Below are 27,970 nucleotides of genomic sequence, written 5' to 3' on the forward strand. Positions count from 1 at the left end.
AATGTCCCTGCAGACATTATAAATCCAAAGATTCAGATTCAGTGATGTATTTTTCCATTTTACTGACCTGCAATGAAGCACACCTTTTCCAAGCAACACATAAGGCATCTGGGGAAAATTCCATAACTATAAAAAATGTTTATTATTTACTCTGCATTGTGATGCATAGCTCATTCAAAGTATGACTGACAAGAAGACACATTAACTCAATAGTCAGGGGAAATAAAAATCAGTGTGAGAAAAATTATTGAGTGAAAAGTCACTGAGTACCCTATTATTAGCCATTCTGTATTTCTATAATATAAATTTATCTGTGATAAATCTTGGAAACTTCCCACAAAGAGATTCATGTATGTCCTAAAAATTAACAAAACTATTAATTAGTGTCATTTATAATCACTGGGCTCAATAAATTCAGATAAAGTAATGTGGATTACATTTAAAAAAAATTAAGACATGTAAAACATCATCCCATTTAGGAAAATGATACCTTGGACAAAAAAAAATATGAAATGATATAACATTCTATTAAGATAATATTTTTTATTTTATTTTATTCAAATCATTAGATATAAGTGCCTTAAAATTTGTCACGTGATAACATTTATGGTTTAAACATTAGAAACACTCTATGGTTGATGTTAAATCGTGGTTAATAATATACCACTTTGAAATTATCTCCTACGGGAAATTCCTGACATAAAAAAATTAACCCACCACCTATGAATTTACCTTTTCTCATATTATCAAAATTTATAAATAGGATAAAAATGTGTCATAGTCTATTGCAACTATTAAGTTGAAAAGCACTTTGATATGATTCAGCATCTAAAAATGTAGAATACCCGATAGCTCCACGGTAAATGAATTTCCAGTGTATTAATTAGTTACAACAATAGCACCAATAAGTTTGCTCAAATGTATGACTAATGATAAATGCCTTTTTGAAAATTTTAACAAATATCCATTGATAATATCTCAACATTACTTATTCCTCAGCCAGAATACCTCCTAAAGTGTTAAGAAGCAATATTTCTTAAGGATCTCTGAGCATTGCCTTCTGCTTATATTTTATGACACTGCCTTCCTTTAACATAATGCTTCAGAAATGACAAATTATGTGTGGATCCCACCATGCTCCTCAACATCGAGTTGATTCTTACTTCCATGCTTTATCCTATACTGTCTTCTGTCATTTCTGGGCAGCTTTCTCTCCTGAATTTCATCTTAACTTGATAAAACTGGACTTAGTTTTAAAAACTCAGTTGAGGAGTGTGTTGGCTGTCCCCAAGATCACCCCCACATTCATAGATTCCCCAGAAAGACTCACAGGATTCAGCATTTGGGTGTATTCACCACAAGGATTTATTACAGCAATGTAGTAAGGATACACAGTTGGATCACACTGGGAAAAGGTGCAGTGTTGGGAGGAATCCATGTGATTTTCTTATGCTTTCTTCTTCCCATGAGGTGTCACACACAGTATCCTCTTCCAGTAATAAAATGCAGCAATATGTGTGATGTGTGCTATGTTTCTGCCCAGTGAAGCTCATTAGAGACCTAGCTGGAGGCTGGTCATGCAGGTACCCTCTGCTTAGAATGTACTAACATTCCTGACTCCCAAAAGAAAAGCAGGTGTTCAGTAAAAGCCATGTTGTTTGCACAGACAAAGCACAGTGAACCACCTTTATCAGTTAACTACCGACTGGGAACCAAGTTTCTAGATGTCAACCAAGGGCCAACCTTTTAAACAGTCTTTCTATTTTTATTTTATTTTATTTATTTATTTTTTGGGAAGGAGACAGAGTCTTGGTCTGTCGCCCAGGCTGGAATGCAGTGGCGCGATCTCAGCTCACTGCAACCTCTGCCTCCAGTTTCAAGGGATTCTCGTACCTCAGCCTCTTAAGTAGCTAGGATTACAGGTATGCGCCACCATGCCCAGCTAATTTTTGTACTGTTAGTAGAGATGGGGGTTTTGCCATGTTGCCCGGGCTGGTCTCGAACTCCTGACCTCAAGTGATCCGCCCACCTTGGTCCTCCAAAGTGCTGAGATTACAATCGTGAGCCACCGAGCCCGGCCTCAAGTCACCTTTCTAAAGATAGCAGGCTGAGGCCTGCTATATTAGTTTTTGCTTTTTTTGTACAGGAAGTAATCCTCTAAAGAATCTGTTTCTGATTCCTGGAAAGTTAGCTGATGGTGTTCAGTGCTCCCAGACTTAAATATTTCATAGGATTTTCTGCTTTGGAGTGCAATAGCCAATATATTTAGCCTTCTCTCCCATATTACTCCTGAATATCTTTTACATAGAACTTGGAAAATATAACTCACTTGGCAAAAGTCTTTTGAAAGGATCATAAAGTCCTATTTCTACTTAATTTAGTATTTATATCTTATCCCCTTTTCCATCCTATTCTCTTCCTAAATAATTCACTCTGAATATCATTAAGTAGGTAATTTATCTTCTTTGCCATTGTTAGTACCATATGCAAATATGTGTCAAGATGTCAAGTAGAAAGGAGGTAGGTTGAGCTGTGGTGGCCTGAAGCAGAGTGTTAGAGCTGAGTCTGGTAAGCAGAAAATCCAGAGTAGGAGCAGACCAGCACATGATGCTGGAATCCAAGTAGGATGAGGATGAGGAAGGCATCACTATTGGTAGGCACCCCAGCATGTTCTGTTAGAGCCCAGTAGGGTGGGAGGGCATTCAAACAGAGGGAGAACCAAGGCAGAACTGTGGATCTTGGGGCAGGGAGAGGAGGGTGTCTACACAGGCATGAAACAGTGGTAGCGGTGGCTGGCAGAGTATTGGAGGCTAAATGAAGAGTGGCAGTAGTGGGTGTATATTTAGAAAGTTAATATAGATGTAGATATATATTTACATGTATATATTTGACTTATATATGTATGATTTAAAAGACTATATATAGCATATTTGTTTCTATTCTCCATGGTCCTAATATATAACAACAGAAAATTTTAAATATTGTTATATTCTTTAAATAAATATTCCACTGGTTATTTTGATGAGAATGTATTTCTCAGTTAGGGAGAGAGAGGTTATAAATGTATTATTACTGTTGATATCAAACATATGTTTAAAGTACTCCCCCACCCCCACCCTGCCAAGATAAGCTTACTGCATCTAAGAGAACTGGAAGTGAAATTGAGGATGTAGAACAAGATATTAATTTCCAAAGGTTTAATATCAAAGAGCAAATTTCTAGAAGATCTAGGACAGTAAGCTCAAGTCTTTCATTAAACGCTTCTATCTCCTGCATTTAGAGCCTACTACAACAGCTATCTTAACACACCAGTATGAAAGATAGCCATCTTTTCCCCTAAATACATTTTCCTTCTACTTCCTGTTTGTTATAATTATTCTTCCAGTCACTGGGCTCAACATCTGTCACTTACCTTTTTCATCTTAGCCTTCCATACGCAACATTCAGATTATCATGCATAGTAACATTTTTTCTCACAAGTCATCTTATGCACATTTCATTTACTTTTTTATTGCATCCTTCAGTTGGAGAAGCCTCTTTTTTTTCCTCTTAGTTTCTTCTTAGATTTCTCCTGCACATAGCTGTAATAAAATGAAGAATTTTTTTTAATTTTCTCTATAAATTGGTTAGAGAAATAAACAAAGAGGAAGTATGATTAGTGTTGGAATCTTTTACTTCCTTTCTCCTCTAACTATACCATTTCTTTTACCATGCAAGCAATACTTGCTTTTTCTACAGTATTTTCACCTCACATCATACAGTGTCCATATGTCTTTTTTCTGGTTTCTTTTTTTTTTTTGAGATAGAGTCTCACTCTGTCGCCAGGCTGGAATGCAGGGGTGCAATCCCAGCTCACTACAACCTCTGCCTCCTGGGTTCAAGCGATTCTCCTGCCTCAGCCTTCCAAGTGGTCGAGATTACAGGTATATGCCACCATGCCTGGCTAATTTTTGTATTTTTAGTAGGGATGGGGTTTCACTATGTTGGCCAAGATGGTCTCGATCTCTTGACCTTGTGACCCGCCTGCCTTGCCCTCCCAAAGTGCTGAGATTACAGGCGTGAGCCACCACGCCCCGCCATCTTTTTTCATATTTTACATGTTTTAAATAAGTTTATTGTAAAATATTTTAAAAATATGTTTAAAATATTTGTTATTTTTTCTATCCCCTTTTGACTATACAATCCTTCGCTAGGATAAAAAAGCTACACTTTCCAAATGTCTTTATTCAGAGAAAAACTTATATTTCAAAAAAGTGCTACTGAAAACGAGACACATACAGACAAAGAACATCAAAGGCAATTACTTAATAAGCATTCCAGGTTTGTTGCTCTCCACAGATCCTTTCTGCACAGAACTCTGTTTAAAATCAGTTGGAGTTCTGCCCCCACAAAGGTTTCACACAAGGGAAAAAGAATAAGAATTTAAACATAAATAAGTAGAGCAAACTTTAATAAGCTCTCTCAATGAGTATTTACCTGAAGGACTGGAACAGCTGCAATGTAAAACCTGCTTAATAACCCTCTAATAAATAATTTTCTTGGTTTAAATTAAAATCTAAATGCAGGCTAAGTCATAAACAAAAAAATTATATATTATCATTTTCTAAAAGTGGGGTAATTAAGGGATCTTCTTTTAACTAAATAATTTTAAGTATTCTATTGTTTTGCTTTTCTTTAAACTCTACTACTTTGAGTGATTTATTAAAGCCAACCACATAATGGTGTATAAAAATAATGAATTAAATATACTTTGTGTATCGAAGTGGCTTGCTAGAGTATATCAAGTGGTTTTAAAGAAAGTAAACAAGCAAATTAATCGCCAGTCTTCTCGCAGAATGTGGCTTCTTAAATGATGAAAACCTCGTAAGACTTCTTTCAGGTTTTCAATGGCCATAAACGATTTGGAAGTAATTTATCTTTTTCGCCATTGTTAGTACCATATGCAAGAATTTGCTCTTCTCCAGTAAGTAATTTTTTCCTTCTAATTTGCCCCCTACATTCTTAAGTCATAGCACAACAAGTGCATCAGCATTCATGATACCAAGAATATTTTAATAACAAAATTATCATTTTTACCAGATTTATTAAAGTACGGTTGATGTACAAAACCCACACATATGTAATATGTACAATTTGATGAGTTTGGCCCATTATCACAATCAAGGTAATAGACATATCCAACACCTTCCAAAGTTTCACTGTGCCCTCTGTTTTGGGTGGTAAGAACAGTTAACATGAGGTCTACCTTCTCAACACAAATATTCTTTATATTAAAAGAACCACTGAGTTCCTTCATAACAACAGTCATCTCATGAGGCAGAATTGAGACTGTAACATGATGGTTAGATTTTGTATACCTATTTTCAAATTTGCTAGTCTTAATTTAACATGTTGAGTTCCAATCACATAGACTGTGACACATTCTCAGAATAGCATTGTGGGAACTTTGAGAATTTAGTCCATTTCATTATATAAAATATATTTAAGACTTTCTGTATATGAAGAATAAAGTCCCTGTAAATGGGTTATTTTTAATAGGAACTCTTCAAGGTCTAAAACTTGAAAAGGGGAAGATCTTTTGAAGAGGACTTTGCAAAAGACTTTGACGGTATTAATAAATGGGGTAAAAGAAACTGAGCTCAGACTGCCAACTTGTCTTTTTAATAATAGTCTAAAGAAAGACACAGGGTCACTGCCCTTTCCCTGAAGACCATATCCTAGGGATACTGTGAAGTTTTTGAAAGCTCAAATATGTTTTAAGTATTTAACTAGCCTTAGCTATGCTGTGACTTTTATATGTACCCCTTATCTTGCTAGTATATCAGATTTTGTTTCCCCAGGAACAAAGGTTAAAAACAAACAAACAAACAAACAGACAGCTGTGTATATTTTCCAATGAATAAAGAGTACAAAAAAATTACCACAGGATAAAGCTTCTCTGCCAAACTCAAAATAATATGGAACCCAGAAAGTAAATTAAAAATATACTATATATTTTTTCTACATAGTCATAGTTTTTATGAAATGTTTACAATTCATGATCAAATATTTTGGTATTTTTCCTTGGTAGTTTTTTCTTTGGTAGTTCACAATATAAACAAATATAGTGTTTTATGAAAAACATTAATACATAAAAATTTGAAGCTGCTAGACTTCAGTCAAAAGTTAATGTACATAACTCAATGACTGGCTAAAGGTTTTGCTCATTTTACATGTTGATTGAATTTCTTTTTTAATTCAGAACTACTATCTTTTAAAATTAAGATGATAGTATGTTAAAAATAATCTAATAGAGACTCAAAAAAAGAGTTATCTGGAAAGAGATTCTAAGGATGTAGTCAGATATACTAAATTTATCTTATTTAAAATAGATCATCTAGCAATTTAAATCCATCCTTCTGGGAAGTTGGTATAACTGGTTAAAATATGGGACGAGTAGATGTGGTGCTCTCCTTCCCTATGAGCACAGACTTATTTCTGGCCCTGTCAAAGACCTCAGAGAGATACCTGGGGGACAAGTAAGAGAGTTTACACCTATCTGTGCAAATTTATCACCAGTATTGGGAAAAACAAATTGGCATGCAGACTTTACTATTGCAGACGTCTGTTGATGTATTTATGGAGCTAAAATAATATATACTTTAGGGTCAGAAGTCCTGGCAGTGAGTCAGCTTCAGTCACTTAGTTGTATAATATAATCCTGGAAAATGATTTAACCTCCTTGAGCTTTGTTTCCCTTTGGGAAAAATAAGCATTGGAATAATACACATCTCACAAAGCCTTTTTGAGAATTAACTATAGTAAATACATTGAGAAAGGACTTTTTACAGAGTCATACAAGTGTGGCTCACTGCTGAGGTAAATTTTTTTATCCATTGAACATCTTGGTAGTAAATCAGGTTGATTGTTTAAGAACATTTTTTGGAGAGTTAGATTAATAATCTCTAATGGAAAAAAAGGTATATATTAACTATCTAATTAGAGTATTTATTCACTCATTCAACAAACCTTCACTGTATTTCTACCATGTGCCAAGCATGATAACAAATACTTAGGATCTAGAGCTAAAAGGCCAACGCCTTCTCTCAAGGAAGTTACAGTGTAGTGGCTAAGAAACAGAATGACACAAACAGGTCTTATTCGAGCTGTTACAGACTCTGACAAAGCAGATAAGTTGGACATCATTTTGAAGAGGTTAGTCCATGGTTTCTGGAGGATGTGAATCTTGAGCTGAGTAGCTGGTAACTGGGGGAAAGGATGCATGCACCAAGACCCAGGATCAAGGTAAAACACATTAAATTCTGCAAACTAAAAACAGCTGAGCCAGACTGTGAAGTAGGTTAATGTTAAAATATCATGGGATGAGGTTTACAGAGTAGAGGAAGTAGAGATCCTGAACAGTCTATATTCTCTTCTAAGGATTAATTTATGAAAAAAAGGGAGGCTATTGAAAGGGGTGAGATATGATTATGAGTTCATTAAAACATAACACTCTAAATAAATGTTATACACATTGCAAAGAAAGAAAACTGACCCTATTTGCAGGTTGATATGATTTTGTACATAGAAAACTCACGCATTAATAAGGAAGTACAACAAAATTGCAGGACACAAAATTGATACACAAAAACAAATTGCATTTCTATATGCTAACAATGAACATATGGAAATTGAAATTTTAAAAAACACAATACTATTTATAATTGCTCCAAAGGCAATAAAATATTTAGGCATAAGCCTAATAAAAACATATACAGCATCTTGAAAATTACAAAATGCTGATAAAATAATTAAAAAAACAAATAAATGAAGAAACATACCATGTTCACAGATTAAAAGACTCAAAAGAAATACTAGCAAGGTCAATTTCCAAATTATAATATAATATCTACTAAAACTCCACGAAAGTTTTGTTTATAAAGAAATTAACTGAAAATAGATCATAAACTTAATTTTAAAATGTAAAACTATAAAATATTTAGAAAAAAGCAGAGAAAATCTTCGAGTCTTGGGACTAGGAAGAGTTCTTAGACTTCACACCAATAGCATGATTCACAAAATATAAAATCTCTAAATTGGAGCATACCAGGATGAAAAAAATTTTGTTTAGCAAAAGTCCCTGTGGTTACAGACTATAAGAAAGTATTTGCAAACAACATATGCGACACAGGACAATTATTTAGAATATATAAGAAGCTCTCAAAAGTCAACAGTATAAAACAAAACAAAATAAAATGTGCAAAAGGGTAACACATTTTACTGAAGAGTATATGCAGATGGCAAATACGAGCATAAAAATATGTTCAACAAAATTAGCCATTAGAGGAATGCAAATTAAAACCATAATGAAATATCACTACTGTCAAAGAAAAACCTGTCAAAGCTGGAAGGACACTAGTTAAAGTGGAGATCAATTTGTACAGAGGTCACCAGGCATTTTAAAGGAAGAATGAAGGAATGCAGGGCTGGTGAGCAGAGACTCAGTAAAGTCAGGGAAGTGGAAAAATTACAAAAATTGGAAAGCGGGGTTGCTCCATGTTAAACCCATCTGAGTTTGTTACTGGTGCTTATAGAAAGCAGGCTCCTACCCTCCCACAGAGGCTGAACCATAAAGCAGGCCCTCAGCAAGCACTGAATTTACTGGCTCCTTTACCTTGGATTCTCCACCCTTCAGAACCGTGAGAAATAAATTTCTGTTGTTTATAAGACACTGATTTTATGGTATATTTTATAGTAGTTTGACTGGACTAACAGAGTATCAATGTCAATTTCCAGTATGTGATTCTATACTATAATATGCAAGATGTTACCTTTGGGGAAAACTAGGTGACATACATAAAGAATCTCTATTATTTCTCACAACTGCATGTGAATTTATAATTATCTCAAAATGGGTTTTTTGTTTGTTTTAATTCACTCTAGGTGCAATGTAAGGATAGATAGATGGTAATGAGGGTGGAATATATAAGACCTACTGGGTCATTGGCTATGTCTGGGTGTTTGCTGGGGGGGGAAGTAGTAAAGAACAGGATGACCACCAGGTTTCTTTGTGGGACTTCATTGATCAAAAGCGAAAAGAGGGAGTAGATGATTGGAAGAGAGAGATGATGCATTCAAGTTTGATCTTGCTGAGTTTGTTTTCCTTGTAATCAACTAAACAGAGTATATAAAATAAGAAGAGTAAAGAATAAGAATCCCTAAGCAAGGGAGATATATACAGTGATCTTCGAGAATTTGTATGCCTACTTTTCATATAGCATTTCAATGCATGAACGAAGACTAAAATATCACTATCATCTGAATATCAGAACAAGGGGATTTTTGAATTCAGAGGGAAGAGTAAATACAGACAGACATATAGCAAATAATGACATTTCAGTCAATGATGGATCACATATACACAGTGGCTCCATAAGATTATAATGGACTATTGTGAATGGAATTGCATTCTTGATTTGACTCTCAGCTTGGATGTTAGTGATGTGTAGAAATGCTACTAACTTTTGTACATTGATTTTGTATCCTGAAACTTTGCTGAAGTTGTTCACAGAGACAGGAGCATTTGGGCAGACTATGGGGTTTTCTAGGTATGAAATCATATAGTTTTCAAAGAGAAGTAGTTTAATTTCCTCTCTTTCTATTTAGATCCCTTTTATTTCTTTCTCTTGCTTGATTGCCGTGATCACTGTGGAAAGCAGTTTGAAGATTTCTCAAAGAATTTCAAATAGAACTACCATTCAACCCAGCAATCTCATTACTGGTTACATATCCAAAGGAACAGAAATTGTTCTGCCATAGAGACACTCACACATGTATGTTAATCACAGCACTATTCATAATATCAAAGACATGACACCAACCTAGATGCCCATCAACAGTGGACTAGATAAAGAAAATGTAGCACATATGTAGTATGGAATATTGTGCAGCCAATAAAAAGACAAATCATGTCCTTTGTGGCCACATGGATGGAGCTGGAGACCATTATCCTAAGTGAATTAACATAGAAACAGAAAAACAAATATCACATGTTCTCCCTGCTAAGTGGGAGCTAAACATTGAGCACATATGAACATGAAGAAGGAAACAGTGGACACCAGGGCTTACTTGAGGGTGGAGGGTAGAAGGAGGGGACTATTATTATGCTGATTACCTGCATGACAAAATTATCTGTACACCAAACCCCTAAAGCACAAAATTTATCCATGTAACAAACCTGCACATGGACCCCTTGAACCTAAAATAAAAGTTGGAAAGGGAAAAAACAAAAATATTATAAGGGAGTTGAAAAATTCCTGCTGCCTAGTGATGCAGAGCCATTGTAATGTCCTTGCCTAATGCATTACTCAGGTGTTTGTGAGGACGCTGCTGTGCTGCCAGTCCTGCAAAAGTACAGCACATACAATTATGTACAGTACATAATACTTGATCATTATAATAAACAATGATGTTACTGGTTTATATATTTACTATACTATACTTTTAATCATTATTTTTGAGTATACTCCTTCTACTTACAAAAGAAAGCTAACTGTAAAACAGCCTGAAGCAGGCTCTTTCAAGAGGTATTCCAGAAGAAGGCATTGGTATGCCTTGGTATTCCATGCATGTTACTGTCCCTGCAGACGGAATGAAGAACATTCAGTAGGAAAAGATGTGGATATGGAAAACAGTAATACTGATAATCCTGTCCCTGCATAGGTCTGTGCCAATGTAATTTTGTCCTAGCTTTTAACAAAACATTTAAAAAGTTTTTAAAAAGTGCAAAAATACCCAGCACTTTGGGAGGCCGACGAGGGTGGATCACAAGGTCAAGATCGAGACCATCCTGGCTAACACGATGAAACCCTGTCTCTACTAAAAATACAAAAAATTAGCCAGGCATGGTGGCTAGCGGGTGCCTGTAGTCCCAGCTACTCACTCGGGAGGCTGAGGCAGGAGAAGGTGGTGAACCCGGGAGGCAGAGCTTGCCAGTAAGCTGAGATGGCACCACTGCACTCCAGCAAAAAAAAAAAAAAAAAAAAAAAAAAAAAGGACAAAAATAGAAGAAAACTTACAGAATAAGAATATAAAGAAAATATTGTTTGTATAACTGTATAATGTGTTGTTTTAAGCTAAGTGCTATTACAAAAGAGTCAAAAAGTTAAAAATTGAAGTTTTTAAAGTAAAAAAGATAGTAAGCTAAGGTTAATTTATTATTGAAGGAAAAATACGATTTTAAAAATAAATTTAGCATAGCCTAAATATAGTGTTTATAAAGTCTACAGAAGTGTACAGTAATGTCCTATGCCTTCACATTCATTCACCACTTACTCACTGATTACCCAGAGAAACTTCCAGTTCTGTAAGCTCCATTCATAGTAAGTGCCAAATAAAGGTGTACCATTCCTAAAAATATTTTATACTGTATATTTACTGCAACTTTTCTGTGTATAGATATGTTTAGAGATTCAAATACTTGCCACTGTGTTACAAATTGCTTACAGTGTTCAGTACAGTAACATGATGACAGGTTTGTAGTCTAGGAGCAATAGGCTGTACCACATAGCATAGGTGTGTAGTAGGCTATACCACCTAAGTTTGTCTAAGTACACTGTATGATATTCAGACAGTGATGAAATCTCCTAAAGACACATTTCTCAGAATGCATCCGTCATTAAGCAACACATAACTATGCAAAAGTATCTAAGGGAATTCTAAATACGGGCTGGATAAAATGAATTGCATTAGCATTATGCATTACAATAAAAAAGAACCAATTCTGAGTACACTCCATGTGCTAAGTATTTCACTGGTGTTCAGAAGTATGATCCTGTTTCATCTTCACAACAGGCCTGAAAAGTTAAATTTCATTATCTATAATTTCTAATCATAGAAGTTAAGTAATTTGCCAAATGAAACAAAGCCAGTAAGTAATTTCTTAAGCAAGATTTTGAATTTAGATGTGTTTAAGTTCTCAGCCCACATTCTTTCCACTATATCAAGAACCTTGTTGAAGATGCGGGAGGGCAGATCCCAATACCTTCTTAAAAACTGTACATATTATGTTCTTGCTTCTTTGGGGCTTTTGTGAAGTTAAACTCCTACTTTTACATTTGTAAGTATTCAGTTTCCTACACAGTTTTAAAGACTCTATTTAGGTTCCTCGCCACATCTTTACAGGAAAGCATGCCATTATTGGCAATGATTAAATACTCATGGCTCTCCACCCTCTGGATTCCATGCCCAGCACCTGTCATAGTGCCACCTTACTGTCTGGACTAAGGAGGGGTTGGTTTTCTTATATTAATTGGTAGTAAGCCCCTCATTTCCATTTTCCAGGTAACATGCTTGTGTGTTTGTTTTCAGGTATGCAGGCTATACAGATTGGTTAACAAGCATCTTTCACTTAAACAAATAGATAAAGAGCAGGTGTCTTCAGTTCCATGTCCTCAAACTTACATGGTGCATTAGCTCTGACTTCATTACTACTAACACAGGATTCCTTAAATCTCTATTCTGTAAACAAATAAACAAACAAAAAATACCTTTTTATCTTTACAGAAAATCCTGTACATAAGGATATTTTAAATTCTCTGGTTATTTTCTATACTCATTTTTTAGTTTATATATTTTCTTTGACGTATCCCATTTCAAATTTTCAAGGTTGACACATCATGCCTATAATCTCTAGGGCTTAAAAGTCAATTTCTGTAAAGTACAACACACAGTCCACTTACTTTACAAACCAAGGGCAGTCAAACCAAGCCATGAAAAGTAATTTTTAGGTAGAAATTAGGCTACTATTCTTAATCAATATAGAGAAAGCCTCACTATTGCCAAAGATCTTAATTACTATGATGATGACGATTCAGTAATCTAGATTTAATTTTCAAAGGAATTTCAAAAGGAAACTCTCCACATCTCATCCCACAACTATCCAAATGCAGACTCAAGTCTAAGTAGTATATGTCACATAAATACAAAAAAGATGGGTGGCAGCGAAGGGGTTGCGGGATGTTTATGTGATCTGATTCTCTGTTGGACCAGTTAACTTTGATCCTTCACCTTCCTAAAGCATGCAAACCTTAGGTGCAGATTTAACTTCTCGCCATCCACGCCATCTAGTGGCTGTATGTGTTACGTTTGGTTTTAAGGATGATTCCTAATGACTCGGGGGCGGGGTACTCGGGCGAAAAACAAAACGGTTGGTCGCGACAATTTTCCTGTGTCTCTCTACCTCAGTAACCCCTCATACGAACACCTTTAACTCTTTTAACTATTTTAAATATACGCAGTGATGCGCAGAGAGGATGAAGGGGACGCAAACTTTCAGGACGCACGCCCCTTGCCGATGACATTTAGAAAAGGGCTCCACATCCCTGTTATTCGTAAAGGAAGGGAAAAGGAGTTGTGTCAAGACCTCGATCGAGGACAGTCTCTGATTTTTTGGCAAGTTGGACACATGGCATATTAATCCCGCCAACGTTAACAATCTGGTTTGGAAAATAAATAAAAAGAGAAAGAGGAAATGCACTTAAAAATTCCGCGTCGGGGCTTTGCGGGTCTTGCCTTCCAGTCGCCCCCAGAAGACAACCAATTCCTGCGCATTCCGCTCCGCTCACCCTCCTTCCCAGCTTCTCTCGCTCTCTTTCCCCCCATTTTCCCACGCTCGCCTTGAACCGGGACTCGGGAGGCAGAAGCAAGGCACGGGTCCCCTTTCTCCTCTCCTCCACCAAACCACCGCAGCCCAGCGCGTGAAGCTTCCCTTTGTTCATCCGAGGCTCGCTTTCCTCCCCAGCAGATCCACCTGGATGCTCTCCCTCGGTGACATTTTGCGCCGGGGCTGGTGGGTGGCTGGGGTGGAGCGAGAGGAGCCCGAGGGGGCGGGGGCGGAGAAAGGTCAAGCCGAGGGAAAGGCAGGAGACGCCTTTCCTAACCTGCGTGGCGGGGCGTGCGCGCGGTTATTTATTTATTTTCTCCTTATTTATTGATCGCACTAGCAGAGCAGCGCGGGGAGCCCGGGGAGATGCAGGACCACCCACTGGCGGGGAAGCAGCTAGCAGCCCTCCCGCGCCCCCGCGCTGCCGAGCGCCTTCTGCCTCCGCGCTCGGACGAGAGCCCGCGCCGGCCCCGGCCCCGCCGCGCCGCCACCGCCCGCCCGGCTGCCCCGCAGCCCCGCCGCCCCGCAGCCCCGCACCGCGCTGGCCAGGCTCCCGCGACAGTGGCTCCGCAGTAAGTTGGCAGGAGCGAGTCCCCTCCGTTCTCGCCTCCCCCGCACCTTTTGAACTTGTTGCTGCTGCTCTGCTCCCCTGCGCCTGGCTTTTGGAAGGTGAAAAGGAGGAGGGAGGCACGGAGGGATGGGGGAAGGGGAAGAAGAGCTCGCTTGAGCTTTATTTATGCTCCCGCGGCGCATCGGATTCGGCTGCTCGCGAGCTGCTTTCTCTCCTCTTCCCTTTCCGGGTGCACGGCGAGGAGAAAGTCTCTATGCAACTAAGCCCCGGCGCGCACTTAGCCAGGTATGTACCGCGGGCGCGGCGCGTTCTGCGCGGAGGCAGATGCTGCTGCCGCCACGGCGGCGGCGGCTGCCAGCTCCTGGGCTCTGTAACTGTCACACTGCACCTGAGCTGAACTCTCTCTGAAAAGAGAGTGAAGGGGCGATTGGGCGAACGCTTTTGGCAGTCACAGAGGGTGTTTGTAGACGTGGGGGAGGAGGATCTATATTAACGCCCCCCACCGTAACCACTGCACATCACCTCCATCTCTGCAAATACAGCCCGAGGAGTAGAGGCAGCAGCAGCTGGACCCCCAAAGAGAGACGTGGGGCAGCGGCTGTGACCGCATCTCCTGAGCTACAACAACAGGTCGCCTTTTTGAGACTCCTTTGGCGGGAAGGGCTACTTGGAAGGGAAGGTTTGAAAGAGTGAGAAGGGTAGGTGTAAGGGTTCCCTAATTCGTCGAAAGAATTCTGTTGGGTGACTCCCGTTCGTCTTCTTTATCCTACACTCCACATACTGACCCCATATTATCCAGACTGTGCCGGGGAGAAATCAAAGACACCTGTTTGAAGAAACGGCTGCACCTGTGTGCTTATTTGTGCCAGAGGGTGGCCTGGCCCACCTGCTGGAAGAGATTTGGCTGGGTTCTGTTGGGGGTGATTGTTAGGACGTTGTATTTTGTTGTCATTATTCCAAATACCTGTCTTGGAGGGAAACTTGCCCTTCTGAGAACTGTGACTTTACCAGGAGCCCTATCTTGGAATAAGAGTGACACCTCTGGACCACGTTTCTCGCTAGTACTTTGCTTGACTGGAGAAAGTGGGCGACTTGTGGCTGCTTCGGTGACCCATTGTAGACGCCTCGTTACCCTTCTTCCTTCCACTTCAAGGAATCATGGCGGCGGGGGTGGCAGCGTGGCTGCCTTTTGCAAGGGCAGCGGCCATTGGGTGGATGCCTGTGGCCTCGGGGCCTATGCCGGCTCCCCCGAGGCAGGAGAGGAAAAGGACCCAAGATGCTCTCATTGTGCTGAATGTGAGTGGCACTCGCTTCCAGACGTGGCAGGACACCCTGGAACGTTACCCAGACACTCTACTGGGCAGTTCTGAGAGGGACTTTTTCTACCACCCAGAAACTCAGCAGTATTTCTTTGACCGTGACCCGGACATCTTCCGCCACATCCTGAATTTCTACCGCACTGGGAAGCTCCACTATCCTCGCCACGAGTGCATCTCTGCTTACGATGAGGAACTGGCCTTCTTTGGCCTCATCCCGGAAATCATCGGCGACTGCTGTTATGAGGAGTACAAGGATCGCAGGCGAGAGAACGCCGAGCGCCTGCAGGACGACGCGGATACCGACACCGCTGGAGAAAGCGCCTTGCCCACCATGACTGCAAGGCAGAGGGTCTGGAGGGCCTTCGAGAACCCCCACACCAGCACGATGGCCCTGGTGTTCTACTATGTCACGGGGTTTTTCATTGCTGTCTCTGTCATCGCGAATGTGGTGGAAACAGTGCCGTGCGGATCAAGCCCAGGTCACATTAAAGAACTGCCCTGTGGAGAGCGGTATGCTGTGGCCTTCTTCTGCTTGGACACGGCCTGCGTCATGATCTTCACAGTTGAATATTTGCTTCGCCTGGCTGCAGCGCCTAGTCGTTACCGTTTTGTGCGTAGCGTCATGAGTATCATCGACGTGGTGGCCATCCTGCCTTATTACATTGGGCTGGTGATGACAGACAATGAGGACGTCAGCGGAGCCTTTGTCACACTCCGAGTCTTCCGGGTCTTCAGGATCTTTAAGTTTTCCCGCCACTCTCAAGGCCTGCGCATCCTGGGGTACACACTGAAGAGTTGTGCCTCAGAATTGGGCTTCTTGCTTTTCTCGCTTACCATGGCTATCATCATCTTCGCTACAGTTATGTTCTACGCAGAGAAGGGGTCTTCGGCTAGCAAGTTCACCAGCATCCCTGCAGCCTTCTGGTATACCATCGTCACCATGACAACACTAGGGTAGGTGCCATAATGGGAAATGGGGTGGAGGTTGGGTATGGGTGAGGCGATTGTGGACCCATTAAGGTTACATGATAACTCCGGGGAAATCATTTGTTTTCTTTCCTGAGTTTAGGAAAGCATTATCTAAATGGTTTGGCAAAACTCTTTTGATCTGGGAAATGGGTATAATACGTTGAAGTATTAAGGCATTGCTGGCAAATGTTGATTATTGATGCCTGAAAGTGATAAAGATACAAAGAAATTTTAGAATTCCTGAATATATGAAAGTAGTAGCAACATTTATATTAATATATAAAAATATTATGACAGTGAAAAACAAAATCTATGTCCTAATAAAGACACAAATGTATACAATGTATATTGAAATGTCTAGAAAGTGGTTCAATGCATTTAAATGAAAAGTTTCCAGGTATACTTGAACTATTATTTTCATATGAATGGATACTTATGGTGTACATTTTTCCTCTAAGAACCATAATTCTTAATTTACATCTTAATACATAGATTGTAGATGTAATTATCAAAGTATTTGATAATATATATGCACATATTCATATGTATGCACTTTAATTATGGTTGATAGGTTATTCAGTGTTTTAGAATATCAGAGCTGAAACTGATCAACTCTACAATATGCAGTGGAATTAAATTTGCAACATATTTCAAACTCTAGGTTCATAGTTTCAAAAAAAGAAGCAAAAGACTGTCATCCACACATTTTTTTTTTTAGAATCTACAGATCCCATCAGGCAATGGGCCCACACCCATTAAATACACATAGAAGATAGAGCAGTATCTGGTAAGATTGGTGGTCACCAAGGCTGGCTGTATTATAAAATTTGGGGTCCTAATTTCCTTTTAGAATTTTTTTGTGCATTCTTTTTTGGGGGTATAATGAAGTTCTGCAACCGAAGGGACAAATTTCTGAATTCATCCTGTTGTTTTTAATAGACTTTTAGGGCTAGAATTAAGTTTTTTTAGGAAGTAGAGAAAAGGAAAGGAGGCAAATGATTAATAATGTTAAACTGCAGAAAAGTAGCAGCATTTTACATATTAGAGAATCTAATAAAATAAAATGGTTAGATCCTTTTACTTTTATGAGTTATTAGATAAGCTGGGGAGTGATGTGAGTGCCTTTTCTTCAGCTTTCTGCTACTATTCTTGCATAGGTAATCAGTTCAGTGAGGATTTGGTAATGGCTATAAGAAAAAAGTTATTCCCAAGGCTACTCTTTAAGCTTTGTGTTTCTGGATAATTTAATTGGCTTCTTTAAATGACATTGTGGTTAAAGTCAACTTAATTTTATTAGACATATTGTGTTGTACACAATTTCTCATGTCATATGGCCAACTAATGGAATATTTTATATATGAAGAATTTTAGGCTAGGTTAAACAAGAAATTGTGGTAAAGAAAAATACAATGATTTATGATTTTTATTTAGTCCTATATTTTTTTAAAGACCTACTGGTACTTTTAAAAAAAATGAATTAGTGAAAATCTATGTTCTGCTTCTTATATTTCCTTTTTATCTTGTTTGCAAATTTGTGACAGTTTATAAGGATAAGGATGATGCAGAATGCCTTCTCAGTGTAGGTGCTTATTCTTTATCAAAGAGGTTTGTTTTTGTTGTCTTGTCATTTTGTAGCAGGAGATCCTTATTAAGGACAAATGGGTAGTGCAAATCACCATCATGACGTCAAATTAGAAGTACACCTGAATAAAAAAGAAGATTCTATTTTAATAGGAGGGGAGAACTAATAAAATGAAATACACCTTAAAAATTTGGTATATATGGCTGTGTTTCTTGAGGTATCAGTGAATCATTTTAATGCTATATAGTGTCTATATGATTGAATATAGGTATAAAAAGAATATTGATGAGAATTCTAATTTCATGTAGCTAGTAGTTCTATACTAGACTTGAGAAGTTAGCATTATTTTAAAACTTGTTTCTGGAAATGATTTTCCGATTTTTATTTTATTTTGAGGCTTATTTTTGTTTCAAGGAAAAAAATGAGGCAACGTTAAACATTAGCGACAATTTTTTTATTATGTAAATAAAATACTTAAAAGCACCCATTTTTGAAAATATTTAAGAAATTGAATTGTAATGCCTGAGTAAAATCTATGCAGTGGATTTAGTTCACATGTTCCATAGGTAAGTAAGTGAATTAGAAGCATTGAATACACACACTGTCTTGGAACTAAGTGGAACTTGGAAGCTAAGTGGAAGTTACTTTAAAGACTTAGCTTCACTGAAGTTGAACATTTTAATTTTCAGGAAATTAAGCTAATTAATGATCCTGATAAAATGGAGCAGTCACACTTTTAAGATGTGGAAATGTCGATGTAATCAAAATGAGAACATATATGGAGACTTGAGAAATCGTATGCTTTATAATGTAACAGAATTTCATAGGAAAATGCCTTTAATTTCTCATCAAAATATATTATATATTGTACCCTGAAGAAATAGATTCTTATAAACCCTGCCTTTTTGGTGCCATCTTTGTGACTCAACGGAGTTATTTAATAATACAAAATATTCAATAAAAGCCATTGCCTAACTTTATTGTTTAGGCTGTAGTTCTATACTTAGAGGATGAAGTGTAAGGTGCAAACTTTCTGGGAAATAATAGTTGGAGCCAATATCCAACTATGTCTGAATGATTATCAAGAGTTATCTGAGCTCTTTTTATGTGGCTATTAATTTTAATGGAGCTAAATGTTCTTCAATTAGTGATAATAGAAGTGAAAATGTGATTGTAAACAGTGGTTATCGAAAGTTCCAGCTCATATGAACATTATCTACATGAGAATAAATAACCAAGAGCTTTGTCATTCAGGACTGGCAGAATCATTTGCAGCTTCTAGACTATTTTAGACAATATTCAGTTGGTTTTATGGTCTAAAGAACTGAGTGTGTCTATCTTAGAACCAAGGTGTATTTGTATAACCATTTTATTTGCTTCTTGAAATATCAAATATATCAGTAGACTATAACTTGACTGTGCTTACTGTATAAGTCATTACTTAATCTATTAGAAAAATGAACGCTTTAAAAATAGTTTTCAGGCTACTTCATTTCCTACTGAAGTAGGAAACGTAGAAAGCGCAGTTTTAAAAAAATGAAAAAATAATGTCAGAATTTTTTTTAAGTGTTTAGATTGAGTAATTAGGTAGCTCTGTTCCTCCATGTCAGCCCTTCTTTCTGAGCACAGTTCATAGGTCCCTGAATCACCCTTTTATCCACCCGGCTCCTCTTTCCATAATGTAAACTCTAGTTACTGCCATTAACTGCCTTAGTAGAAAAAGAACCTGGAACTCCTCTTTTGTCCTAAAGTCCTTTGGAAAATAACATCCAGTTGTTATTTTTCATTTAGATTGTAGTACTCAAATCTTGCTAAACTTAGGAAATTTTCAAGTGTTCACCAATAATCAAAAACTATTTTGTAAAAATGTACTAAACAGTGTCAAGCTTCAGTTTACTATTGCACCTCATACACATGATCTGGAAATTAGAAGTGGTACCAGGTGGCACATTAAATAATTGAAGGGTTATTATTATGTTAAGTAATATAAATATTTGCATTCTTGGTCTTATTACCCATTTAGACAATTTCTCTAAAAGAAGGGATCATATTACCCATAATATAAAACTTAAGAATTTCAGAAGTGTCATTTTTGTGGTCCATATCACTATAATTTTAAAACAAAATTGTTTTCATCAAAGTTTTCAATATGGGAAAGTTGCTACATGGCATTTCTGTAAAGTATATGTTTAGAGAGAAATTTTATTATTTTAATGATATAAATTATATTCTGATTTCAGAACAAATTTGGGAAAGTAAAAATTTAATTTATATTATATATTTATCTAAAACAAATACGGTAGCATTACATCTTTGCTGCCAGAAAACTTAGCGTAATTGCCATATTTCAATTTTTGTGCATTTGGTGAATTAGTATTTTAAGGAACAACAAAAAAGCAGAGAAGTTTTCACTTAAATTTTCATAGCAATGTATCAAGGAAATTCCTTTTTTAGAATAGCATACTTTGAAATAATTTATCATATGCATATATATGATCATATCTATGATATACAATAACATTGTTATATATTATTAAAGAGAAGGATAAACTTTTAAATACTATTCTCCTGATACCTGTCACTATTCTGATTATATAGCTTTGGGTAATGTTGGGAGTATATCTTGCAGAATCATTTATGTAGAGACTTAAAGTTTACCCAGCTGTTACTGAAATGGGTGAAATTATCTTCCCTTGTGCCAACATCTATACATAAATATTGCTAGTGCATTAATATAAAACTCTTTAAAAGGTAGGAAGTACCAAAATTTATCTTTCTGGTGAAGAGCCATAGTATGAGTAACATCTATTTTTATTTTGACATACTATGACATATTTGTGTAAAGTTCTTTATAGAAAATGTTGATGGAAGTTGAAAATGAACTTTTAAAGAAATGTAGAGAAATGTGGTATGTATTCCTCTTTTAGCATTACAAGTAACCAAATCTTATGCGTCTTCATTTTGTTTTAGCCATCACTTGAATTAGAGACAATATTTGATGTGGAATTTAAAAATATGTATGTTAATCCAGCCTGTAGTACTTTAGCATTTACTTGGTTGCCAGACAGAGGTATTTCAGAAAAGGGTTAATATGTGTTGTTTCAACATAGTACCCTAGAGAAAACGCTATTTTTTAGTTTTCAGTGGGTCTGTTATGCTATTCTTTTTTATTTTTAATTTTCCTTTAGACTACTGATAAACTGTCTTATTTTATTTTTATATTTACATCATTTACTTCTGAACATTCCTCTCAATTATACTCATCTTTGAAAATGAGTCACTAAAGTTCAAATTTCTTATTACCTGACCTCTACATTCCTAGTGGAAGAAAAGTGACCCGTCATTTATTTAAAATTCATAATTTTGTACATTTAAGAATTGTGTGGCTTGTCCATAGTTACATAATTGGATAGCAGCAATATTTTTTGAAATTTCACTTTTATACTCATTTTCTTCTGAAGACCCTAAAACATTATCTAGAAATGTGTTATAATAATTATTGGGACTGCTGCTGATTATACAGGGATAAGAGAAGGAATACATTTGCTATTTATTCTATTAATATAGTGCATTTCTCTCTTGGTTCTATTGATGCGACTCATTCCACATTCCTCAGTATCACTGCTAGCTCTGCATTTATTCAAACAGCACTGCGGTTTATCATGATGGTGCCCATCTGATATAATACAACCTTGTATTCTCATCCAGTGAACTTTCAGGCCGTTTGGAGGCAAACTACTCAATGGTGAATCTTTTAACTGGCCTGATGGAAAAGAATTCAGTTATTTTGCCCTAATTCCCTAAAAGAGTTGGCCTATGAGTCATTAAAAATGTGCAATTTAACTTCTCTTTCACTGAAAGAATACAAATGGTGAAAAAAAATTCACTGAAAAGGAAGTATATTTTTTCCTTTAAAGTTGTGATAATGAATTCATTCCCTTTCCTCCCGTCTATTCTCCATATGTCTTATATTGTTTTCTAAGCAGGGATACACACACACATGTATGCATGTATGTATGTATTTATGTACATATGTATGTATAAGTATTGCTCTCCCACTAGCTTCTGCAGCTAGATTTGATGATGTGGGATAGCGTCTGATATTGAAAAAAAAAAAAAAAAACCCAGGGTGAAACACCATTTTTGTGCATATTTGCACTGCTCTTTGAATGTTTTGCCCTTTAGTTTTCTCCTTTGAGAGGCAGCCTTTACACTGACCTTCTCCATGAAGGCTTTTCAGCCCCCTAAGCAAGCCTATGTCATCTATAGTTGGAATTGTGCTTGATATTAGTAAGTGCCATTTTTATATATAATTTATGGTTTTACCTCTTGACTTTCTAACTAAATTGAAAGGCTTTTGAGGTTTGAGTGTATACCTTCTGGGGAGTTATTACCTAGTTCGGTGCTCAAATGTAGGAAAATATCTATGTTAATCTGTTGCTGATCATGGTGTGAGATGGCACTTGTACGCCATGGAGAGCTCCTTAGCCATGGAGCTGTGCCATCTCAACATTAGCAATAATCTGCTACTCTTAAGCCAAATTATTTTGCTTTGTTCAATGTTAAAAGTATTTACATTTGTTATTTGAACATTTTGTCCTCTCATCTACTAAATCTACCCTTTTAATTTTTCTCTTTTTGACTGGGAAGGGCTGTGAGACCTCAACTTTTTCATCCATAACTAACTACTCTGCAAAGGCTAGAATTAATGGCTGCCAAATGCCATTTTCTTGATCAGTTTGATTTCTGGTGAAGTCCAGGTAAATTGCAGATGCCTCTGGGAAGCATATGGAGATGCTTCATGATATAAGTGAATGAACATAGAAATATACTACCTTCCCTTGAAAGCCCAGTTCCTTATGTAAATACTAGTAGCTTAAAAAGCCCATGGTTCAACAGATACTTTGATGACGCTTCATCACTAGAAAGGTATTCTCTCTTACCCAATAACACAAGCTGGAATCTTTTTTTTTCATCCAGGTTTTCTCATTTATGCATGAAATAGAATTGTTTAAAATAGGGAAATATTGTCTGTAAATGACATAGGAGATAGATGCAATTTCTGTCAGGAAAAGCTCAGTGTAATCACCATCAGGAAGAAATTAACATTCTAAGAAATTAAAAGGCAGATTACAAAATGTAAAGATAAATGTAGGTATATGTCTAGCATAACGCAATCCACTTCGCCTTGGGAATTTTGACAAGTCTGTTACGTAATGATCTAAATCATTAAAAGTGTAGGGGGAGTAGGGAATGAGTTACTAGAGGTTAATAATGAGAAAAAATAACATTGAAAGAGTAGGATGACAGTTGAGATGATGTCAAATAGAATGGGAAGATTTTGTTCTAAAAGTAAAAGGTCTTGTCTTTTTTGCTTTTATGTGGACCTAATTCTTCCATCTTCATTTTCTTCACTTTTAACAATATCAGTAATAGTGCTCTTGGAAACCCAAAATAATACCAGTAACATACACTCTCAGGGAATCAAACTGTGGCTCACAGAGTTCAATTCAACATAATAGACCTTTGTTGATCACTTGCTACCTGTCATTGACCACAGCAGTAACCAAAAGGTCAACTTTCTCACCTTAAGAACTATTTAAAACTAAAATAGTGGAAGAGTCAGAAATAAAAACATAAATATATGATATAATGCCACGTAGAGATGAGTGCTATGAACAAAATACATCTGGGTAACAAGCCTGCTATTTTGCATAGGGGACAAACAAGGCTTTTCTGAGGGGTTGGCATTTAAGCCAATGGCTGACTGAAGTGATGAAACGACTTTCTGACTATCTGGATGAGAGAATTAGAGGAAGAGAGAAAAGGAGTACAAAGACTTCAAGGTGGGATGAAGTTTCATCAGTTCTATCTAATGTCCCTGTAATAGAAGCAAAGAGAGTAAGGGGCTTAGTAGCAAATGGAATCTGAAAAGTAGTTAGGACTAGACTATGTAGGATATGATAGACCATAGTAAAGACTTCTGATTTCATTTGAGATGAAAAGGGGAGCCATTAGAGAGTTGTGAGCATGGTAGGGATAGAATATGATTTCTGTGGTAAAAGGAGCACATGCTCTAAAACATTTAAAACATTTTTAAATGGTCAAATTAAAATTAAGTTATTTACCATGAATAAATTTTCATCCTTCATTAGCTTGTTATATTTGCCTTAGCTTAAAATTTATATCCAGTTATTCAGGAGATTATCTAAAAAATGAGTATTTTCTAATACATAAGTAAATTGTTACTAATAACACAAAACTAGTTCAATTGAAAACTGAATAAATATTTTAGCTGAAAAGACAAGGCTAGTGCTCAATGGATATGGAATTATTTGGGAACTGAAACAGATAATTATTTCTTTTGAATATAGATTTGCATACTTAATACTTGTCAATTCTAATATTAGTGTTCAAGAATATTACACACATTTTGAATTCTAGTTAAAGGATTTTCATTCCTTTTTTGTCACTTTGCAGTAGGTACATATATATCTTTTCCAGGTGTTTTGTTAGTTATATAAGCCTGAAAGACAAAATGGCTTACATATCTTAAAATCTGTGAAGATTGCCATAGGATATGTATTTTTCAACACAAATTAAATTGAGACCATGTTTATAGCAGATGTATGATGAAAACTTGCAGAAGCAATGCTTTGATAAGAATCACTATGCTGAAGAATAAACTATAACCATGAATGGATAATTGGAAATACATGGGTTTGGAGAAACAAAAATTGGATTAACATCATAAAAATGCAAAAAAAGGGTGTGCTTTCCAGATAAACAAATTGTGAAAATAGTTTTTGAATCTAGAGGAATTCAGTGTGGCATCTCACTTTGGCATGCTGTTTCCATGAAGACATTTGCCCTCTAGATAACTCTGCATCTTACCCAGAAGTTCTTTCCAGAGGCCTATTTCCTGATAAGGAAGCAAGGATTCATGGGGGGTAACACACACACACACACACACACACACACACACACACACACACACTCCAACCATTCTCTGGTTTCCTTTCGTCATGCTGTAGAAATTAAGGCTGTCTAACCCTATACCGTCTTAGTGCACTTTGGAAAAATGAAATTCTTCTCCATATTGTTTTAGATAGCACATTCAAACTTATGAAAATATGTCTAGATTGTATCAAATGAGGTGTTTTTGTAGTCTTAAATTAGATCAACCTAATAATGCACATTAGACACAATATTGAATCAGAAAGGAATGTGCCCTACAGGCTCTTCCCAATGTTTGATTTTTTGCTTTAGTCTAAAAGTATTAGAGTTATGGAATTTTGACTTGCTAGGCTCGTTAGAAATCATTTTGTAGAAACTTCTCAGTTTATATTTGAAGAAACTAAGGTAGAGTGTAGTCATGAAATTTATATAAAATTATAGGGTCTGGTTAGTGGAAGAATCTAAGCTAGATTTCTGGAAGATCATTTGAAGGCCAGTGTTCGTTACAGCACAATACACTGGAGGGTTTCCCCATTATATTTCTTTCTCTCCACCATGTGCCTATCTCCACCAGTAAACAAAATATTAAAAACATAACAGAGCAGCATCACCAAGCAGTGTATGTGCAGGTCTAAAAGTTTCCCCGTGTTATAATTAAAACTCTGATGATGACTTTGTATTTTATTTGTAATTTTTAATCTAATGAGAGACTGAACTAGTAACAAAGATAAACAAATTCATGTAATACATAACAGGAAATTAAGAATATTGTTCCACTGGTATTACTTTTACTGTGACCTTTTTGAGCTGAGAAATAAAGTGTAGCAGTTGTAACTTGCATTTTATTGAACTCAATGATTTGTCATTGAATTCCTTTTATTTTTTCAACCTGAAAATATTTACTCTGGTAATAACACTATATTTATATTTTCACAATGCGGAATATTTTATTATCTTCAGTTATGTGTTTAAATTCAAGGCTGAACATATCGTAGCCCATAATACAGAAAACATCAAACCTGAAAATATCTCACAAGACTAGTTTACTTATTCTTGTGAAATTAGGTATGAGAATTGATGTTGATAGTCAATTGGTTTTCAGATACTTTATTGTATCTGAATATACAATCAAGAAAGTATTAACAGTCTTTTTGTTCATATTGTCTATTTTATTAGAACATTACTATAGCTAGAAAAAAATGCACTAATTTCAAAACATCTCATAGACATTCACAAGAGGATACATCACTGTGAAATAGGACATAAGAATAGATGTCAAAAAGGAATTACTTCCATTTCAGTAAATTCTTAATTATGGAAACTCAAATGAATATTTTTCCAATCTTTTATAGATTGCCTTTCATTTTTTTTCATGTTTGCAATAAAGGGCAGTTGTTTTGAAAAACATAATTAACTTAGAAGTATACATGTTGATCTGTTGTCTGCTATTACTTTTTAATATAGAATTTCTGCCTTTGCATTTAAAATTGTATTAATTTGATTCAAAATCTCAGAAGATAACACAATAAATATCCTATTACAAAGAAAAAGACTGTAGTTTAGAAAATGGCTCTTGACTCTTCTTTATGGAAATAGGACACTTTATTCACTTTATTCAGGGTTGGCATGGTCCTAGAGTAGTGATAAGTAAAATGCCTATCAATTTAGCAAAGAACTTTATTATTTTTATGGAAAGAGTCCAAATACATTCATAGTTATTTAAATGAAAGGTAAAATTTTTTTAGTTTAAAAAAACTAAAGGGAGGAATTTTTTTAGTCAAGTAGCAAAGGTTGGCAATATATTCTGAAATACACTATATTAAGTAAAAACTATGAATAAATTAAGAAATCACTTTATAGACCACTCACATTCCTTTTACTTCTGTTTCCTTTATTATTTTCCACACTATTTAATTCACAATTTTTGGATCTGTACATATTGTTTTAATATTACTAAAATATGTGTGAATGTGTAATGTGTACTCAAATATGCATTTTGGGAAACACACACATATACACCAATATAAAAATGTACAGATGTATAAATAAATATTATATACAGATGCATATGTTGATATATAGCTATATGCCCAATCTTATTTTGCTGGGAAGACATAACCTATTGATGATAATATTTTTAAGAAGATTTGGGGATGTGGGAGATAGGAAAAGCCATTTTAAATTTCACTTTGCAAAAGAACATTACAAATAGGTGCTATATGAGGGAATGCTATTATATTACTATTGACTATATAACAGTATTAAATATAGTACATATTTGCATGGCATTAGAGTAAGTCTCTAGTGTATCACGTCAGTAGACAATTAGGCAGGAAATAATTACTGAAGAGTTGTTGATTGATGACACACCATAAATCAAAAGGAATTTCCTATTTAGAAATTGGAATTTTGAGTCACCATACAAAACATAGTTTTAGGTTAGAAATCCAACATTTAGTGATTTTGGGTTACCAAATTATAAAAATCTTATGACTCTAACAGACTTGTTTTGAAATTATATACTTAGTCATTCCTTCATTACTTTTTTACTCTGTGCATTTTCAAGGAGGAGTTGGAACAGTTTATTGTCAAATAAACAGAAATGATTAAGCAAGCATCAGGTATCAAAGGTGACAGAAAATGATGGAGAATAAAAATTATGTTAAATAAAACATCACTGAGCATAAAATCAGCTTTGAAATTCCTGGCAGACAAAGAAAAGCAGGAAGTATATTATTATATGTTTCATAGGTATTTAAGAAAAGAAAGTATCTTATTTCATGAAGAGTTTTTTAGAGAATACTATCTAATAGAAATTTGGGGCAAAATCATTATAAGCAGGTTATTTAACAACATAATGAAGTGTGTCTGCACCAGTAGTTTCACAAAATATTTAGAAATAGTTTTGATTTGGCTATACCATATACAAA

At 36.1% G+C, this 27,970-nt stretch overlaps 1 protein-coding gene and 1 long non-coding RNA gene across 3 annotated transcripts in view; one reads left to right on the top strand and one right to left on the bottom strand.

The window, feature by feature from the left end:
• Positions 1-1,763: 1,763 nt before the first annotated feature.
• On the bottom strand, positions 1,764-11,046 carry LOC129484937 (uncharacterized). Its single transcript, XR_008658573.2, has 2 exons — positions 4,305-11,046; positions 1,764-3,581 (listed from the first exon to the last, which is right to left on the bottom strand). It is a non-coding gene; the product is annotated as an uncharacterized lncRNA (long non-coding RNA).
• A 2,757-nt stretch (positions 11,047-13,803) lies between these two features.
• Positions 13,804-27,970, top strand: part of KCND2 (potassium voltage-gated channel subfamily D member 2) — a 484,939-nt gene continuing 470,772 nt past the window's right edge. The window contains exon 1 of one of the 2 annotated variants that reach the window (XM_055283798.2): positions 13,804-16,486. In XM_055283798.2, the coding sequence (XP_055139773.1) occupies positions 15,372-16,486 (1,115 nt within the window). In that variant the 5' untranslated portion in view covers positions 13,804-15,371. The remainder of the gene's footprint in view (positions 16,487-27,970) is intronic. The other variant, XM_055283799.2, reaches the window with a different exon arrangement.

The sequence above is a fragment of the Symphalangus syndactylus genome, chromosome 6 (genome assembly GCF_028878055.3).
Source record: "Symphalangus syndactylus isolate Jambi chromosome 6, NHGRI_mSymSyn1-v2.1_pri, whole genome shotgun sequence".
Lineage (NCBI taxonomy): Eukaryota > Metazoa > Chordata > Mammalia > Primates > Hylobatidae > Symphalangus > Symphalangus syndactylus.